This window comes from Hypanus sabinus, chromosome 3 (assembly GCF_030144855.1).
Source record: "Hypanus sabinus isolate sHypSab1 chromosome 3, sHypSab1.hap1, whole genome shotgun sequence".
Lineage (NCBI taxonomy): Eukaryota > Metazoa > Chordata > Chondrichthyes > Myliobatiformes > Dasyatidae > Hypanus > Hypanus sabinus.
In genome coordinates, this window is record NC_082708.1 from 145,491,499 (window position 1) to 145,511,956 (window position 20,458).

Below are 20,458 nucleotides of genomic sequence, written 5' to 3' on the forward strand. Positions count from 1 at the left end.
CCAGCACATAATTCTCTGGAACTTCCGTCATCTCCAACGGGATCCCACCATCAAGCACGTCTTTCCCTCTCCTCCACTTTCTGCTTTCTGCAGGGATCGCAAGCTAGGCGACTTCATTGTCCATTCGTCCCTCCTCTCTGATCTGCATCCTGGCACTTAAGGGGTAAGTGCCAAGCACCTATGCTCCATCTGCCAGAAGAAGCAGGATTTCTCAGTGGCAACCTATTTTAATTCCACTTCCCATTCCCATTCTGATATATCAATCCATGGCCTCCTCTACTATCATGATGAAGCCACACTCAGGATGGAGGAGCAACACCTTATATACCGGCTGGGTAGCCTCCAATCCGATGGCATGAACATCGATTTCTTGACTTCCGGTAATGGCCTGCAACCCCCCCCCCCCCCCTTCACCATTCCCCATTTCCTTTTTCCCTCTCTCAACTTATCTCCTTGCGTGTCCATCACCTCCTTCTAATGTTCCTCCCCTCCTTTCCTTCTTCCATGGCCTTCTATTCTCTCCTATTAGATTCCCCCTTCTCCAGCCCTGTGTTTCTTTCACCAATCAACTTCCCCGCTCTTTACTGCATCCCTCCCCCTCCCAGTCTCACCTATCCCTTTGTGCTTTGTGTTTCTCTCTCCCCTCCCCCCCCCCCCCCCCCGCTTTTAAATCTACTTCTCAGCTTTTTTTTTCCAGTCCTGCCAAAGGGGCTCGGTCCAAAATGTCGACTGTACTTTTTTCCATAGATGCTACTTGGCCTACTGAGTCCCTTCAGCTTTTTGTGTTTGTCCAATATGGTCACAGTATGATCAGGTACATTGCTAGACTACAGATGTGTATCTGAAAGTATCACTCAGGCCTTTAACTATATTGTTTGATGAACGTACATCACGCAATTGTGAAGATATTGCAACCTTCCTGCTGGGAACCCAGGTCCTAGAAGATAAAAATGTCTCGTCCCTTATTTAAAGAGAGGATGGGATATCTCCCAATGTCTCCTTTTAACTTCTGAAAACTTCCACTGAAGATACAGTAATTATTTGGGAAAATCCCCAGGGAAAACTTACTCCACGTGTAGTTCTTATTCCAAAGCCTCAACAATCTTGCTTCTGCGGAAGTGGTGGGGGCTGAGGGTTTGAACGTGATCAACTCAATTAAAGAATTTTGAAAATGATTATTCCTGTTTTTAGCAAATGCAGCTGTATAAAGACATGTAGTGACTTAATGGAATTTGCAAATATAAACAAAACAGAAAATAATTTGCCTCTGTCTCCAACAAAGGTTTCTCCCTAAGGCAAGAAACATGAGCAAGTTAAAAAATTGAAAGGCATTTCTTAATAAGTGTTTTGGTTTGATATAATTTAGAACAAACTTAAATACTTCTGCACCGATCAAACAACATTTTGATTAAGAACATTAAATATGATATATGGTTAAATGATCATTATTCCTAAATATAAATTGAGACAATGAGTGTGTCTGGCACCTGTCAGCTTCTGGGTGAAGAAAGCATTTCATGGCTTGTTAATGGCACAATCAGTATAACTTGTCTTACTGTCAACTCTCAAAGATTCCTGCAATTCCTCTTGGCCCAAGCCCAAGGGCTTCTCCATGCTTTCAACAGTCTAGTTAGCACAACCGTTTTTACTTTGCCTACAAATTGGAGCAGGGGTTATTTCTACTGGTTTCTCACATTTACTTAGAACACAGAAGAAGGTAATTTGGCCTAGCAAGTCAATGCTGGCTTTCAAAGTGTACTTGATAGGCACATGAGAGAAAATCCTTTTTTAAAAATATTTGTTTATCCAGATTTATTGATTTATCACATATACATTGAAACATGCAGTGAATTGTTTCATTTGCATTATCAGCCAATGTACCTACGGATGTGCTGGGGACAGCCCACAAGTATGGCCACACATGCCAGTGCCAATAATGCATGCCCACAATGTTCAGCAGAACAACACAGAACATAACAATAAGGAATACAGCAAGCAATAAAACAACAACAGCAAAACAAGCACCTTTCCTTGCTCCCACCCTTCCTCACATCCACGTACATGGATAGTCCTCCAGCTTCAGGACAGGCCTCCAGGCTTTAGCCATTGGGCTACAACATTCAGACTTCCAATGGACCTTTGTGCTGTGATTTTTAGATATTGAGCCCCAGACTAGCGATGTTGGAACCCCGTAGCTCAAACTGTGAGAGTGCCAACTGACTGCCCTCCTGCTCACGTGGACATGCACAAGCCTGAGACAGCCCTATAACCGCGGACGTCCTTTGGCCACATCTCCACATTTCTGGCCTTCGAGCGCAAAGAGGAGGACTGGACTCCAGATGTCTTTCATCCCTATGTCTATGTCTCTGGTCTTCGAACGCAGAGCGCAGAGTGTTAGCCTGACCTCTAACCCCTCCACATCACTATCCCTAATCTGATCCCTAACTCCTTCTCTGTCCCCAAGACCATTCCTACATATTTATAAAAAAAAGCTTGGCACCATTTTGAAATTTTTCTTTAAGAAATCTTATCTTCTTACCTGTTCTCTCTCATATACTCATCAACCACACCCCGATTCTCATTCCATCCTCCTACGCCTACGCTCAATGCATTTTACCAACCAGTTTACCTTTGGAACATGTGATGAAATCAGAGCACCTATGGGTCACAGGGGGACTTTCACACAGACAATACAGGAGCTTGGTTTCAAACCGAGTTACTGTTGACGTGAAGCAACCACTGTGCAGTCCCCTCCTACCCTATATGTTATCAAATAAACAGGTGGGCACATGAGTAAGCAAAGAACGGAGGGATAGGGATTTTGGGTGGGCAGAAGAGATTTGTTTAGTTGGGCTCTTAATGGTTAATTTAATTAGTATGGCACAAATGCCAAATTGGTCTATTCCTGTGCTGTACTACTCTGTGTTCCATGTTCTACAACTCAGCTCACTCTGAGATCATCATCTATAATTCCCTCCAGAGCTTTTATACACGGATGTACATTACAGGTCCTTGGTGTAAATTTCTAGATTCCTGCAAAGAAATAATGAGGCACTGAATGATAAGCTGGAGTTTATGAAGCATTCATTTGCGCTGGTGTCACTGGCAGGAGCAACAATAATATCCAACATTTGTACAGAGAGCTGGCAATTACAACCAAGCTAGATTGGGTAAAAAAAAAAATTCTTCCCTGAAATGCATCAGGAAAGCTATTTTGCCTAAAATTCCGATTTTATCATTTTTGGTGTGCTAAATCTATAGTGCCTCGTATGCAAAGACACACTTGCCATGCCCTGAAAAATCATGAAATTGGCCAAATATGAATTTGAAATTGTGCTAAAGGTGGTTTACACCCAGCTTCAAGTGCTGAATTGGACTCTGCACAGTTTCCAATAGCTCCCTCCTAGCTTATCCTTGGTAGTTGATCATGGGAGGAGGCACCAGACCATGCAGACCTCTCCCCATGGCAGAAACGGCTGCTTTGAAGACGGAAAGAAAACACAATGGTGTTGGGGATTGGCAGATCATTACTCTTCTGTGCAAAACCTGCCCTGAGTGAATCTTGTCCCAAGCCATCATGAGATGAGCAGTGAGGCAAAAGTTACAGCCGGTAGAGCTGTCTTGCAGAGTATAGAGAGGCTGCATCGGTGATCAAACAGCAGGGGTGACGTCTCAAATACATATAGTAAGAACTGAGGCTGAGTCAGAGAGCACAGATCAGGCCCTTCATGCATGCCAGTCCTGATGAAGGGTCTTGGCCTGAAACATCAACTGTTTATTCCCATCCATACCTGCTGCCTGACCTGCTGAGCTCCTCCAGAACATTGTGTGTATTGCTCCAGGTTTACAGCATCTGCAGTACCTCTAGTGCCTTTATGCCTGCCAACCATTTTACCCATCCTACGCTCATTCATTTGCCCACATTAGGTCTATTTCCTTTTATGCCTTGCCTATTTAAGTGCCTGTTTGAATGTATCCTAAGCATAGTGATAGAATCTGACTCCACCATCTCCTATGTTCCAGATATCAGCAAAAAACTTTTGCCCAGTTCCTCTTTGATGCTCCTTCCTCCCATCTTAACCCAACGCCCTTTTGGTTTTGATACCTCTAAAATGGGAAAGTAATTATCACTATCTCCCCTATTTCTTGTGATTCTTTATGGTTCACTACATTATCTAAGCCTCTTTTGATTTTACAGACCTGAATCAAGTCACTTTGAGCCTGTCTGATATGTCCTTATAATTAAGGTCATCCAGTCCAGGCAACGTCTTTGTGAATAAGAGCATAAGAAATAGGAGCAGGAGTAGGCCATCCGGCCCATTGAGCCTGTCCCACCATTCAATAAGATCATGGCTGATCTGTCCGTAAAATTAGCTCCATTTACCTCCCTTTTCCCCATAACCCTTAATTCTCCGACTATTTAAAACTCTATCTAAATGGATCTTAAATATACTTAGTGAAGAAGCCTCAACTACTTCCCTGGGCAGAGAATTCCACAGATTCACCACTCTCTGGGAAAAAGAGTTTCTCCTCATCTCCGTCCTAAATCTTCTCCCCTGAATCTTGAGGCAATGTCCCCTAGTTCTAGTCTCACCTACCAATGGAAATAACTTTCCTATTTCTATCTCATCTATCCCTTTCAAAATTTTGTTTGTTTCTAAAAGAACCCCTCTCATTCTTCAGAGAGTATAGTCCCAGGCAACTCAATCTCCCCTCATAGGTTAACCCCTTCATCCCTGGAATCAACCTGGGGAACCTCCTCTGCACTACCTCCAAAGCCAGTATTTCTTTCCTCAAGTATGGAGACCAGAACTGCACACAGTACTCCAGGTGCGGCCTCACCAGTACCCAGTATAGTTGCACCATGACCTCCTTGCTCTTGAATTCAATCCCTTTAGCAATGAAGGCCAACAATCTGTTTACCTTCTTAATAACCTGTTGTACCTGCAAGGCAAAGTTTTGAAATTCATGAACAAGCACTCCCAAGTCCCTCTGCACAACAGCATGCTGCAATCTTTCACCATTTAAATAATAATCTGTTCTTCTATTATTCCTTCCAAAGTGGATGATCTCGCATTTACCAATGTTGTATTCCACCTGCCAAACCTTGGCCCACTCACTTAACCTATCCATATCCCTCTGCAGACTCTCCACATGCTCTGTACAATTTGCTTTTCCACTCAGTTTAGTGTCATCAGCAAATTTTGCTATGCTACACTGTCCCCTCTTCCAAATCATCAATGTAAATGGTAAACAGCTGCGAGCCCAGCGCCAACCCCTGCGGCACCCCACTCACCACTGACTGCCAACCGGAGAAACACCCATTTATACCAACTCTCTGTCTTCTATTGGTTAACCAATCCACTATCCATGCCAATACACTTCCTCCAACTCCATGTATCCGCATCTTATTTATAAGTCTCTTGTGTGGCATCTTATCGAACGCCTTCTGGAAATCCAAGTATAAAACATCCACCTGTTCCTCTCTATCCACTGCACTCATTATGTCCTCAAAGAACTCCAGTAAATTTGTCAAACAGGACCTGCCCTTTCTGAATTCGTGCTCTGTCTGTCTAACTCTAATGGAACCACTCCTTTCTAAATGTTTCACTATTTCTTCCTTAATGACAGCTTCAAGCATTTTCCCAACTACAAATGATAAGCTAACTGGCCTATAGTTCCCTGTCTTTTGCCTACATCCTTTTTTAAATAGTGGCGTGACATTTGCTGTCTTCCAACCTTCCGGGACCTGCCCAGAGCCTAGAGAGTTTTGATAAATGATTACCAACGCATCTACTATAACCTCTGTCAATTCCCTCAGCACCCTGGGATGCATCCCATCAGGATCAGGGGACTTATCTACCTTCAGGCCCTCCCTTACAACTTCTCCTGAATGTCATAATGGGATCTTTTACGATGTTTATTGATGAATTCAGTATGATTGTTACATAGAACAGTTCAGTACCGGAACAGACCCTACTGCCCATAACAACTGTGCTGACTATCGTATCAATTTGAACTGCACGTTGCATGCACATGATCTATATCCTTCAGTCCTCAGCCTGTATGTGTGCCTAAATGTCTCTTAAATACTGCTGTTGTACCTGCATCTGTCAACTCCCCTGGAAGCACAATCTGGGCACCTACCACTCTCAATAAACTCTCCTTTAAAATTTCCCCCTCTCACCTTTAAATTATGCCCTCTGGTATGTTTTGAGAATTCAGTCCTGGGAAAAAGAGTCATCTTATCCACCCTGTTTATGTCTCTCATAATTTTACAAACTTTGATCAGGTCACCCCTCAGTCTCTGACACTGCAAAAACCACAATCCAGGTTTGTGCAACATCTACTTGTTTTTTTTTCTTTGCGTATCTCCACCAAAAGGCAGAAGATTACATCTAAAGATTCCATTTTATGTTGGTAAGTAAAGAAATATATGGTGTGTGACTTGTGATGTCATCAGGTACATGACTACTTAAGATTGCTTTGATATGGAACTATCCAAATTAATCACTTCTGTGCATGTCTTGTCAGTGTAAAATTAATGCAGTAGGTTAATTATCTATTGGCACATTGTTCTAAAGAAATCTGAAATCTGGGATATTTTCACCCCCACTAGTAAACCAGCTTCCCTGGACGAGAGGTAATAGTGTCAATAAGACTAGGCCCGTTTATTGTTACAATGGAGAGGGAAACACAGACTGTCCACCTGCTATCCCGATAAACCTGCTTCATTGGTAAAAAGTATGTGGTTCCCCCATTGGCCTTATCAGCCATCTCAAAAACTATAAAACTGAAGTAGGCTCCTCAATCTAGAGGGTCTATCTGCCGCAAACTGGATCCAAGGTAATTGCTTTTAGACATTTTGAGCTTATGAGGGATAAGTTTATCCTTAATTCCAAAAGCAGATGTATAAGCTACAGTTGATTCTTATAGTCATGAGAAAGATCCCTCCTGGTGCTTCAGCATAGTTGTAAACTCCAAAATCACAGCTGCTAGTTTCCTGGTTCAACTAGTTCATCAGTGCTGTTAATGCCCACAATTAGGTAGTAGAGCAACCATACCATTCAGAATTGGGCTACCACCCTGCTCTTCTGCTGAGAGCTGTAGCAAGAACTCTCACATTGATAAGAGTCCAAGATTGTTTCTATTTGTGATACGTTCCACACCCACCCTGTTCTACAGGTTTTTCCAAAAGGCAACCAATGTAAATTTACAATGTTTGCATTTTCTTGTTTTCAACAATAGCTCATCCTAAAGTGAGCAGCCAGGGAAAGAAAAACAGTTGGGTAGTATTTGGAAGAGCACGTTTTTCAGACATTAGCTAGCAGTCATAAGTACTTTGATTTTCATAAATATTCATTGCTTCTTATAACCATATTCTGGAGAAGCATTTTATTTAGTATTGTGGAAGAGCTGTTCTTGTGTCCCAGAAATTTTGGCAAAAATTGGTTTATTACTTTTGTGAAGCTGTCAGCTATGATCAGGCATGACTTAGCTCCACCCCAATTTAATGGGTTCTGCAGAGACTGCTGAGGCTAGTGTGGGAACCACAGGCCCAGACTAGGGCAAATAGTGCTGGATGGGACAGATGGACAGTTAGACTGTGGGGTGGTGCTGTTCCTTTTGTTATTTATTCAGGGTATCTCCGTGAACCCAGTGCGTAGTCTCCAGGATCTCAATACCATACTGAATGCTTCTTCTCCACTTTAAGTGATCAAATGCCAGAGATTCCCAGGAGTCAGCACTCAAGTAGTTTTGAACACATCCTTGAATCTTTTCCTCTCTTTGATAATCTTATTCAATGACAGTATTTGGAAAAGACTCTTACGTCAGGCCCATGAATAATGTAGCCTGCCCAGTGGAGTCAGCTGTGTATAAGTATGCTACTGGCAGCAGTATAGTTGAACTGAGCAAGTCCTTCAGAGAGCGAGCAAGGTAAGGAAAAGTTTGTAATTTACGTTAATAATCAGTCATCAGGTTTTATGTGCTCCTATATCAAACCAGCTGCTCACTCTTCATGTAGAGATACTTTGATATTTATGGTAGCAACTGGAAAGATCTGGGCTCTCCCTATCAATGGGCAGTCCATTGTGGGCCTATTATCTCCTTACATAGTTTGGCAATTCCTTGTTTTCTCACATGAATATGGAAGTTCTTTCTGGCCACATTGTCTTGACCTGATAGTTTTCAACACAGAAATTTTCATGGAGACCAGAGGGAGGATGAAAGCTTGTGGAAATCTACCAGTGAGCAGATTGCGTAAGTTCAGGAATTGCCTGAGATGCCAGCAGCATCCTAATGCAGCTTTGATCAGAAATATTGACAATTCCTTTACACCCTTAATGCCCCCCACACAAATGACACTCAAGCCACTGAATCAGATCGTTTGCTGCTCGAGATGCCAGCAAAATCTGATCTACAATGTTTTTGAAAGGTTTCACAAATGACTATTCAAGTGCCGTGGCCTGTACTGCTCTCTAAGCTGCTTCAGCAGTTTCGTAGGGAAGGGCCTATTCAATATCACTTCCCCTAATGCCCCACCCCCATCACATAATAGCATTTATGTGCATCAACTTCTGCTAGCGGACAAGGTTTCATTTTGACAATCAGCTGGCGCATTGCAGGAGGCTGTCATCAACATACCTGCAAATGGTTCATCTGGATTTATTCTTTAGATCATTCTAGAAGGTTGGTGTGTTTATGGAATGAGCTGCCAGTGAAAGTGGTTAGGGCAGGTACAATAACAGCATTTAAAAGATATTTAGATAAATACTTCGGTAGGAAAGATTTAGAGAAATTATGGGCCAAACACGGGCAAGTAGGACTATTGTGGTGAGCACCATGGTTGGCTTGGATGAGTTGGATCGAAGGGCCTGTTTACATACTGCGTTACTCTATAACTCGATCAGAGGAGAGTTAAAATGTTCCGCAGTTGACTTTGCCAATTTTATCTCATATTCCACCCTAGTTCCTGCCTTATCATCACCAGCTGGTTCATCTGTGGAACAGTATGCAGTTACCCTCCCCCCCCCCACGCCCCACAGTGACCTTACCCTAGGACCCACAAAATTTAAGTGGAAACCATTATTAATCCCAAGGGACAGCCTAACAAGAATTTCACACAAACTCAGACATTCTTCCAGATTCCATTCAGCCTGCTGATGGCTGTTAACCTTTGAACAGACTGCTTGATTGTCCACCTTAACTGAAAACTTCAAACAATTGATTCAGAGTCTGCCCAGTGGTAAATCAGTCAAGCAAAACCCATCATGAGATGGAGCTCATGTTGTGCAAGAAGTCCCCAAATTCAAGCTGTTGGGGGTAGCAGCAGGAGGAAATGATAATCCTATTGTGACTGGATTTTTCCAGTATTGAGTCTGCTCTGCCAATCAATCACGGCTGATTTAATACCCCTCTCAACCCCATTCTCCTGCCTTCTCCCCATAACCTTTGACACCCTTACTAATCAACGATCTATCAAATTCCACTTTAAGTGTACCCAATGACTTGACCTCCACAGCAGTCTGTGGCAATGATTTCCACAGATTCTTCACCATCTTGCTAAAGAAATTCCTCTTCATCTCCATTCAAAAGGGACATCCATGTATTCTGAGGCAGTGCCCTCAGGTCCTATATTCCCTCACTATTGGAAACATCCTCTTAAATCCCTTTTAATCTAAGCTTTTCAATATTCAGTAGGTCTCAATGAGATCTCCCTCTCAGTCTTCTAAACTCTTGTATGTACAGATTCAGAGCCATCAAACTCTTTTTTGCAGATCCAAACATAATAAGAAGCAAACTGTTATTGTAATTGTAAAATTTGGGAAAATATTTGTTTTGTACACTTGAAAGAATAGGAGGTTATACCAGATTTCTACTTACTGTACGTAGCTTAAAAATGACTTGCCTGAAACAAATTGGAGCTTTATTTAAATTTTAAACATACTGCACACTTTCTCCCTATGTAATATCTCCCAGCAGATCCATTTGATATGAATCTCACTTGACTTGACTCATATCATGGAAAGCTATAAGAAAATTACACAGTAGTTCAGTCAATTTTACCTTTAATTCTTTCTTCCTTTCCGCCTATTATTCTAATTGTTTTCATTGCCATCTTCACTGATATCAGTACCAAAGCATTTCTCAATGCACGGCTCCATTTCAAAAGTATTTCACAGAAGGTTAACATGATATAGGCACGAGAAAGTCTACAGATGCTGTGTGTGATAATGATATAGACCATGTCCTATGGACCACAACTATCAAAATAATAAAGACCAGCATTTATTTTGTGACTTTTATGTCCATCCAAGGTAGCCAACTGCATTTTATTAGTAGTGGGGTGTATTTGAAGTGTAGTCATGGTTCTAGAGCAGGAGTGTAGGAAAGTTTATATGCACATAGGAACACCCATGAATATGATAACAATCATATATTTTTTGTTGATGTTGGCTGAGGATTACATGTTGATCAGACACCAAGAAAAGGTCCTATTCTCTTCAAAATACTGCCTTTGAATATTTTCTGAAAGATTTTGATTTAACTGTCTCACTTGAAATAAGCCAACTGCAACAGAATGGGAGTGGACATTAGATCTCATCCCAAGAGTGAGTTTTGAATGCACCTTTAGGCACATAGACAACTTTAGACACAAACTACACTACAGCTGAAATGCCCTGGACCCACATAGACCATAAGATATAGGAACAGAATTAGGCCATTTGGCCCATCAAGTCTGCTCCACCATTTCATCATGGTTGATCATATTATTCCTCCCAGCCCTAATCTCCTGCCTTCTCCCCATATCCCTTCCTGCCCTGACTACTCAAAAATCTATCAAACTCTACCTTAAATATTTGTCAAGAGTTGGTTTCAACAAATTCCACAGATTTTCCCTCTGGTTAAAGAAATTCCTCCTCATCTCCTTCTAAAAGGACACCCCTCTATTCTGAGGCTGTGCCCTCTGGACCTAGACTCTCCCACCATTGGAAACATCCTCTCCACATCCACTCTGTCAAGACATTTCACCATTCATCTGGTTTCAATTAGGTCACCCTTTACTCTACTGACTTCTAGTGAAGACAGGCCAACAGGCCCAGAGCCATCAAATGCTCTTCATATGACAATTTGTTCAATCCTGGAATCATTTTCGTAAACTCCTTTGAATCCTCTCCAGTGTCAGCATATCATTTCTAAGGGGCCCAAAACTAGTGACAAATACTCCAAGTGAGGCCTCTCCTTATAAAAAACTCAATGTTACATCCTTGCTCTTGTGTTCTATTCACATCCTGCTATGTAGACAGGAACATGTCATCTCTAGCCAAGTATTTCATACTGTTTTTGAGAGAAGTTTATCCTCACAATAGATGACAAAACAGTGAGCCCAATTTCATTGTCATCAATTGACTGCCAGTCTCAGCACAATGTGAATGTCAGATTAACCACAGTATTGACTGCAGACACCCCATTCACACTGGGCTCACACTCATCATTACCATATCAATGGCCAGATTTGTGCAGGATCGAAAGAGCTTGCAGAGGGTTGTAGACCCAGCCAGCTCTGTCAGGAGCATAACCCTCCCCACAATTGAGGACATCCTTAAGTAGTTGGCATGTATCAATAAGGACCCTTACCATCTGGGGCATGCCCTCTTCTTGTTACTATCATTCTGAAGGGGGTACAGGAACTCTAAGACTCACTCTGGATGTTTTAGGAACAGCTTCTTCCCCTCCATCGTCAGATTTCTGAACTGTCCTTAAACCCATGAACATTACCTCAATTTGGACTATTTGTTTATTTATTCTAACATAGTAATTTTAAATCTTGACTTTATAGCTGTGGCTAAGCAAGTAGTTTCATGACAAATGTCGGCGATAAGAAACATGATTCTGATTTGTACACCCTTTCTGTGATAGGGAATGGTGATGGAGGTAGCGATGTTTATTCCCCTATTGACATAACAGCTGGAAGGAAGGTATCGATTTGAGTCCACGGATGTCACTGATGCTTATAGTCAGAAACTCATTGAAACCCAGGGCGGGATTAAGGCTGAGAAGGTGTTCAGCAACGTACAGATTGATCCAGTGAATATTTCTAGATTCTACTTTGCATCAATTATTTGACTGTGAAAAGACTGGGAATTTGTGGCCAAGCCAGGTTTCCACATAATTTAAATTCAAAAGCTACAGACGCTGGGAATCTAAGGGGAAAAAAATCGATGCTGAAAATACTCAGCGCCCAGGCAGGATCTGCGGAGTGAAAAACAGTTCTCTTTGTAGCCAGAGTGTTTCCATCAGTTTCTAAATTTACTTCAAATGTCATAATCTGGTAGCAGTGAATAGTGAAGGGCGATTAGAATTGAAGCGGATATTTAAATGAAGTAAGTCAATGGAATTTTCGTTCTGTCGTTCAGCAATTGAAATGAAGCAGTAACACTGGCAACCGTGTCAACACTTCAAACGTGCTTCATTGGTTGTAAAGTGGTTCAGAACGTCCTGAACCAATGAAAGGCGCTATTGAAATACGAGTCTTTATCAAATTACAGCGTCATTGTTTGCCTCCAATGGCAGAATAATGTTCAACTGAACTGACACTTGTTCTGTGTCATTTGTTTTGGGCCAGTCTCAAATTCTCATGAACATCATCTCCGAAATTCACTACTTTCACTCGGTATCTGTTTCTCTCGCTCTCTGTTTTCGCATCGTAGCTTTGCTGGGAAACATTCAGTGTGCATGGTAACAAGAGAGATCTGGGAATAACTTCGGGAAACTCGTGGACTCCAATTCTTGGCTCCTGGTTTGCATCAGTCCTAGCAACCTCCAAAGAAGGCGGGTTGTTTCGGTGCGATATGTGAACAAGGGTCATTACTTACCCTGGTTTCCGTGAGGAGTATAAACAGCAGTAAAGGTGACGTATGCGCGCGCTCTCCCTTTCGCACACATCACCAGACTGTGTGTAATCGCAGAATTAAACGGCCGATCTTGATGTTTGGAAAATTACAGCAAGCCCGTAACAGAGTTTGCCGCGTTCAATGTGGAGCTGTGTCTGCAATGTCTTTCAAGGCAAAGACAATTTCGCCCGTGTAGGATAATCGTTACCACACAGCCTCTGTAGTCAGAAACAGGCGGTGTCTTTTTTTTTTAAAAGGGGGCGGCATTATGTTTCAGAATCGTTAAATAAGCCTCATCACACGCTCACCTCCTGTTTGTGCATCTCTCCAGTAGGTAACCGTGTTGGAACCCAGCGCAATGCAGAGTGGCGCAGCTGGTAGGTCCGACCCTCTGGCAACTTTGACAGAAGAGCAGATTCAGCAGCTAGAAAATAATTTTGCCCAAATGAAGCAGCCGAACGGCTCGTCGCTGATTCTGATCGCAGCCGAGTGTGGACTCTCGGAGGAGTTGACAGCGGTGAGTGAAACCACCATACACACTTACAACAGAGCGGCAGCTCCACAGCCTTGCATTTTTCGCTGAGGTAACGTCAATCGACTGTGATCCGGTCTTTCTCAACAGGACTGCCCTCAGCTTCCTATTAAGTGCCACCCTGGATTTAGAATATTCGTCCGTAATCTCCAGCCCTTGCAAAATATTCTCTTGGTCCCGATTTTCGTTCATAATACTTTGTAGCTGTCCCATTATCTCTGGAAATATTTATTCCTTCTGCTTTAATGTCTTGCTTTATGCCGCTGCGGCTTATTTGTCGGGTTTGGATTGCAATACTCCCATGAAGCGCCCAAGGGTTCAAGTATGTTTTGGCACTTTCAAGATTAAGATAGTATCTACTTCCAGTTTTTTTTAAATGACAATTAGTCCTTGGTCTTCAGGATATAAAGTTAATTGAATCTCATTTTCATGGGAATTAGTGTGCAATCTCCTAGAAAACAAAAAATGTCTTGTGAAAAGTCCATTGTATAAAATGATGTAATGTGGACAAGACCAAGGTTGGGGAATTGTATGATGAAACTTCCTGGAATGATATTTGCCTGACTCCCAGGTTTGGTTTAACAAGTCTGCAAATTCTAATTGCTATCAACTAGCTAAACCCCTGGTACATTCTTTACACCTGTAGGTTGGTATTTTTAAACATCATGTGGGATATCGGCTTCAAATGTGGACAATTCCCAATTCCCCCCCTCTCTCCACCAAAAAAAATCCAAATATGCTGCTTAACCTGCTGAGTTCCTCCTGCAGGTTGTTCCGGTTTCCAGCAACTGTAGGCACTTGTTTGGCCAAGATGTCTCACCTTTGGCCCACTAAACTGGAAAATAACACTTTTTAAAACATTCTTAATACTTATTCACAGTTTCTGGCCCATTACCTTCCAAAAGGGCTGGTATGATTGATTTTGGGCCCCCTTTTCTCACTGATGGGAAATTCCTTAGCACAAACAATAAGATCTGATGCTGTCTGCAGAATATTGATTTAACCATCAATGAATACCAAATATTTTCAAATATGTAAAGAGAGGTGAAAGTGGATATCAGACCACTGGAAAAGAATGCTGGAGAGGTAGTAATGGTGGTGGGGGGGGGGGGGGGGAGAAACAAAGAAATGATAGATGAGCACAATGAGTATTTTGTTCTCTTCACTGTGGAAGATGCCGAAAATATGCCAGAAATTTGAGGGACAAGGGCCAAAAGTGATTGTGATTGCTATTACTAAGGAGAATACTTACTAGGAGGTAATTACTAGAGAATAATTACTAGAAGGTGCTTGGGATGCTGAAAGTTCTGAAGGTAGATAAGTCACTGGGATCAGATGGATTTGCACCCCAGGGTTCTGAAAGGGGGTAGCTGAAGAAATTGTGGAGGCATTAGTAATGATCTTTCAAGAATCACCGGATTCTGGAATGGTTCTGGAAGACTGGAAAATTGCAAATGTCACTCCACTCTTCAAGAAGGGAGGGAGGTAACTTGGACACCATGGAGGTTCCGGTACAGGCAAACAGGAAGCAGGCAGGAGAAATTTTAGAAGCGTGGTTCTCTTCTGATATCTTAGTAAACAAACATATCAAAATAGACAACATCTATGAACTCCTCAGAGCAAAAGAAACATGATTCAAAAGAATTTAAAGATGATCTGAAGGAGTAGCCAATCAGGACTGGGGCAAGTGATCAAAGGCCTATATAAATGTGTGCCCTCCTAGAGAGAAACAGCAACAACTACACACTGAGGTTGTCACCTTTACTGGTGATGCAAGCTAATTTCCAAGCTCAATGGATATTCTTTACTTGGATTTTCAAGAGGCCTTTGGCAAGGTGCTGCCCATGAGGCTGCTAAGCAAGATGTGTGCCTGGGATACTACAGAAAAATACCAGCATGGATAGAAGATTGTCTGACTGGCAGGAAGCAAAGAGTGGGAATAAAGGGGGCCTTTTCTGCTTGGCTCCTCGTGACACCTGGTGCTCCACAGGGGTCAGTGTTGAGACTACTTCTCTTCACATCATATATCAATGATCTGAATGACGGAATTGACGGTTTTGTGGCCAAGTTTTCAGACGATATGAAGACAGCTGGAGGAGCAGATAGTGTTGAGGATGCAGGGAGTCTGCAGAAGGACTTGGACATATTGGGAAGATGGGCAAAGAAGTGGAAAATGGAATATAGTGTAGGGAAGTGTATGGTCATACACTTTGGTAGAAGGAATAAAGGTGAAGACTTTCCCTAAATGGGAGAAAATACAGCAATCAGAGGTGCAAAGGGACATGGGTGTCCTTGTGCAGGATTCCCTAAAGATTAACACAGGTGGTAAAGAAGGCAAATGCAATGATGGCATTCATTTTGAGAAGACTAGAATATAGAAGCAATGATGTAATGTTGAGGCTTTCAAAGAACACACTTTGAGTATTATAAGCATTTTGGGCCCTTTAGCTGAAAGGATGTGCTAGTAATAATATAACTTTATTTACATAGCGCCTTCCATGCATTAGGATTTAGGCTCAAAGTGCTTTACAGATTGTAAAGATAAATCAATATAGCCATAAAAATAAGAGACAAAATTAAAAATCATGAGTAGAGTCAAACATTATATAGAATAAAATGTAATTGATTATATCAAATTATATAAATGTGAACAACATCAATAGGCATTAATTAATCCTATAAGTAGACTAAATATTTGGGGGAAAAATAGGTTTCTATAAGTCTTTTGAAACATTCCACAGTACTAACCTGATATATTTCAGTTGGGTGAGTATTCCAGATTTTTGGTGCATAAGAGCAAACGACCACATCACCAGTTCTTGTATGCTTGGCTCAAGGAACACCAAGATTATGATTGTGGCTGTAAGAGGATAGGCATTCCAAAATATGGGGAGGAGCTGGATCATTCAGAGCCTTGTATACAATTAAGAATATTTGCAAATTGATCCTAATGTACATAAGCAGCCAGTGTCATGATGCCAAAACCAGTGACAGGTCTTCAGTTCTTCTTTGTTTGGTTAAGATTCTTGCTGTTGCATTTTGAACAAGCTCAACCAATTCATATCTGTCTTAGGAACCTGATAGGAGCCCGTCTAATCAACTAAAAACTAGTGTGTATCAATTTTTCTGCATCTTGAGATGGCATTAGAGAGGGGTCAGAGAAATTTCACTACAATGATCATAAGAAAGAAAGGATTAATGTATCGGCAGCTTTTAATGGCTCTGAGCCTGTACCTGCTGAAGTTTCGAAGAATAAGGGGGCATCTCATTGAAACTTGTTGAATATTGATAGGACCATATAGAGTGGATGTGGGGAGTGTGTTTCCTATAATGGCATAGTTCGTTTGATGCGCAGAACAAAGTGTTCACGAGGAAGGCACCTTCCTGCTCCCCCCCACCCCCAGGGGAGCAGACATTCCATTTGGCTGAGATGAGAAAGACCCTGGTCAGGATTAACCCACATAAATTGCGGGGCTTGAAAATGTACTAAATCGGGTTCTGAAAGACTGCAAGCCCAGCTGATGGAGGTGCTGACAGATATATTCAACATCTCTCCGGAACAATCCATTGTCCCCTGGGTTTTCAAGGTGGCAACCATCATTCCAGTGCCAAAGAAAGTGACAGTAACCTGCCTAAGTGGCCATTGTCCATTGGCATTGACATCAGACATTATGAAATATTTTGAGCGGCTGGTCATGGAGCACATTAAAGCCTTTCTCCTGGCTACATTGGACCCTTTCCAGTTTTGTTGTCGCTCAAATTGATCCAATGATGATGCAGTAACTTCTGCCCTCCACTCTGTCCTGTCCCATCTGGAAAATGGGATCTCGTTTGCCAGACTGCTGCTTATAGACTTCAGTTCAATGTTCAACACCGTCATACCTCAGAAACTGGTGGGGAAACTGTGCTCACTGGGTCAGAACACCTCCCTCTGCAGTTGGATACTCAGCTTCTTAACAGTAAGGCCACAGCCTGACCATGTGGGTAGCAATGTCTCTCGTCCCATTGTGCTGAGTGTGGTCACTCCCCAAGGCTGTGTGTTCAGCCCATTGCTGTTCACATTCGACGCTTGACTGTGTTGATGGATCCAGCTCAAATTTGCGAATGACTAAACAGTGGTTGGCCTTATCAAGACAGAGAATAGAGAGGAAGTGAAGTGGCCAATGGATTGGTGCGAGAAGACCAACCTAACCTTGAATGTGGAGAAGACAAAGGAAATAATTGTGGACTTCCGGAAGGTGCAGACAATCTATCCCCCTCTGCGAAAACATGGCCTATCCATAGAGAGAGTTAAGTGTACCAAGTTACTGGGAACTCACATCACAGATAACCTCACTTGGTCCCTTACTAGCACCTCCCTAAACAAGAAGGCACAGTAGTGCATCCAGTCCCGAAGAAGATTGAGGCAAGCAAGCCTCCCCCCACCCCCCCCCCATCTTAACTGTGTTTTACAAGAACACTATTGAAAGCATCCTGACATGTTGCATCTCCATCTGGTATGGGAACAATCAAGCATAGATCAGAAGTCCCTACAAAGGACTGTGAGAAGAGATGATCATCCGGGTACCCCTACATCCATTGGGACATTTATCAGGAGCATTGCATACACAGGGCCCATAGCATTATGAAGACTCCCATCCATCCATACACACCCTCTTTGACTTTCTACCATCAGGCAGGAGATTACGATGCATAAAAACCAGAATGGTCAGGATGAGAAACAGCTTCTTCCTCCAGGCCACTAAACTTCACCTGACTCTAGGACCAGAGGGCAAAGGCTCAGAATGGAAAGCGGTCCCTTTAGAATGGAGAGAGGACAAATTTCTTTAGCCATAGGGTGGTGAATCTGTGGAATACATTCCCACAGATGCCTATGCAAGCCAAATCATAGGCTATATTAAAGCCGAGACTGATTAGTTCTTGATTAGTAAGGGCATCAAAGGTTATGGCGAGAAGGCAGGAGGTTGGACTTGAGAGGGATAATAAATCAGACGAGAATGGCTGAGCCGGTTTGATGGGTCAAATGGCCTAATTCTGCTTCTTTGTTTTGTAGACCAAAAGACTCACAGTTGTAACCTTATCCAACTTTTGGGTTAGAAAGGTGGAGTGAATAGCAGCTGTAGTAGATGTTCAAACATGACTGGATTTTCTAAAATTTTAGGAGTGTCTCTGGGTGAGATACAAGAACTGCTGAGTTTATGGTTTACTACAATTACCAAATGATGAGTCCAGCTACATAATTCTACTGTTACTGTTACTTCCTGTTAAGTGCTATGAGTCCACAACTTCAGCCAATGCTATGCCCCATTTAATGATACAAGTATGAGAATCTTAGTCTAAATTTGAAAAAATATACAGTTTATTCTTCTACAGTAAATTGATATGCTTAACCTATTTGGCATGCAAGGAATTTTGATCACAGATCGGATTGGTTTGCATTTAATTTGGATATTATGTTGCACAATACAAATATTAAGTTCATAGTTTTGCACAGTATTAATTGATCATTAACTGACAACCATATACTTTCCACTATTTTTCAATCTCTCAGCAATGGTTCAAGCAGCGCATGGCAAAGTGGAGACAATCAGAAGGCTTCCCTGCAGAAAGTGGATCTGTCAAAGATTAAAGAAATTTGAATATGACCAGAAGCATCAAAGGGAATCATTCCACACTGCAGCGAACTGCTCCACCCTTCACCGCCTCCACTCAGCACAAAGAGTCCCCGGGATTAGGGTGTGAGCAGAATGCTGTCTTTAACTGACTTTGGTATATTTGTGGAATTTGAATTCATATTTTGCCTAGTCTGAGTCTCATTCTCTTAGAAGTGCTCATTTATGATATACTAATTATAGTTTATGTAATATTGTTTAGCTAAATAAGTTTGTGAGGTTTAAGTGCAATTATATCAAAATTTTGGAGATATTATATAATATAATTTGAAGTTGAGTACTGGAAGCTATTCATTGTCTAAATAAAACTATCTTTGACCAGTCACAGATTGCTGAGACAACCTGCAACCAGCTTTTTGTGGGTGGTGGAAATTTTGAGAATTGCCTTGAAGACATGAGGCATTTGTGAATTTCACTGTTAAGAGTAAAAAGTTCAAACACAGCTGTGCACAAAAGCTTCATCAATTTATTGTTGGTCTCTCAGAGGATTATTACTGCTGAAGACTGATGTATGAAGCGTAGAAAACATACAGCATAATACAGGCCCTTCGGCCCACAAAGCTGTATTGCATATGTCCCTACCTTAGAACTACCTAGGCTAACCCATAGCCCTCTATTCTTCTAAGCAGCATGTAGCCATTCAGGAGTCTCCTAAAAGACCCTATCGTTTCCACCTCCACCACTGCAGCCAGCAGCCCATTCCACGCACTCACCACTCTCTGCGTTTTTTAAAAAAAAACTTACCCCTGACATCTCCTTTGTACCTACTTCCAAGCACCTTAAAACTATGCCCTCTTGTGCTAACCACTTCAGCTCTGGGGAAAGCCTCTCATTATCTTGTACACCTTTATCAAATCACCTCTCATCTTCCATTGTTCCAAGGAGGAAGAACCGAGGTCACTCAACCTACTCTCATAAGGCATGCTCCCCAATCCAGGCAACATCCTTGTAAATCTTCTCTGCACCTTTTCTATGGCTTTCACGTCCTTCCTGCAGTGAGGTGACCAGAATTGAGCTCAGTACTCCAAGTGGGGTCTTACTAGGGTCCTATACTGCAAAATTACCTCTTGGCTCTTAAACTCAGTCCCAAGATTGATGAAAGCCAATGCACTGTATGTTTTCTTAACCACAGAGTCAACCTCCATAGCAGCTTTGAGTGTCCTATGGATTCAGACCCCAATATCCCTCTGATCCTCCACACTGCCAGGAATCTTGCCATTAATGCTATATTCTGCCACCATATTTGACTTGCCGGAATGAACCACCTCACATTTATCTGGGTTGAACTCCATCTGCCACTTCTCAGCCCAGTGTTGCATCCTATCAATGTCCTGCTGTAACCTCTGACAGCCCTCCAC

General features: G+C 42.2%; 1 protein-coding gene across 5 annotated transcripts; it reads left to right on the forward strand.

The window, feature by feature from the left end:
* Positions 1-12,026: 12,026 nt before the first annotated feature.
* hopx (HOP homeobox) lies at positions 12,027-19,377 on the forward strand. Of its 5 annotated transcripts, none has more exons than XM_059965306.1 (3): positions 12,027-12,913; positions 13,228-13,413; positions 18,980-19,377. In XM_059965306.1, the coding sequence occupies exons 2-3, from the start codon at positions 13,255-13,257 to the stop codon at positions 19,055-19,057; spliced, it is 237 nt and encodes a 78-aa protein (XP_059821289.1). In that variant the 5' UTR covers positions 12,027-12,913; positions 13,228-13,254; the 3' UTR covers positions 19,058-19,377. The 5 variants fall into 5 exon arrangements, with proteins under 5 accessions (XP_059821289.1, XP_059821290.1, XP_059821288.1 ...); XM_059965307.1 differs by having other exon boundaries at positions 13,231-13,413; XM_059965305.1 differs by lacking the exon at positions 12,027-12,913 and adding an exon at positions 12,932-13,088.
* Positions 19,378-20,458: the final 1,081 nt, after the last annotated feature.

Bases quoted from the DNA above. Each gene is read 5' to 3' on its own strand.
- hopx (XM_059965304.1), top strand. From the start codon at position 12,991: ATGTTTGGAAAATTACAGCAAGCCCGTAACAGAGTTTGCCGCGTTCAA. The intron at 13,069-13,230 runs GCAAAGACAATT...TCTCTCCAGTAG, and splicing joins TGTCTGCAATGTCTTTCAAG to GTAACCGTGTTGGAACCCAG. The intron at 13,414-18,979 runs GTGAGTGAAACC...TCAATCTCTCAG, and splicing joins TCTCGGAGGAGTTGACAGCG to CAATGGTTCAAGCAGCGCAT.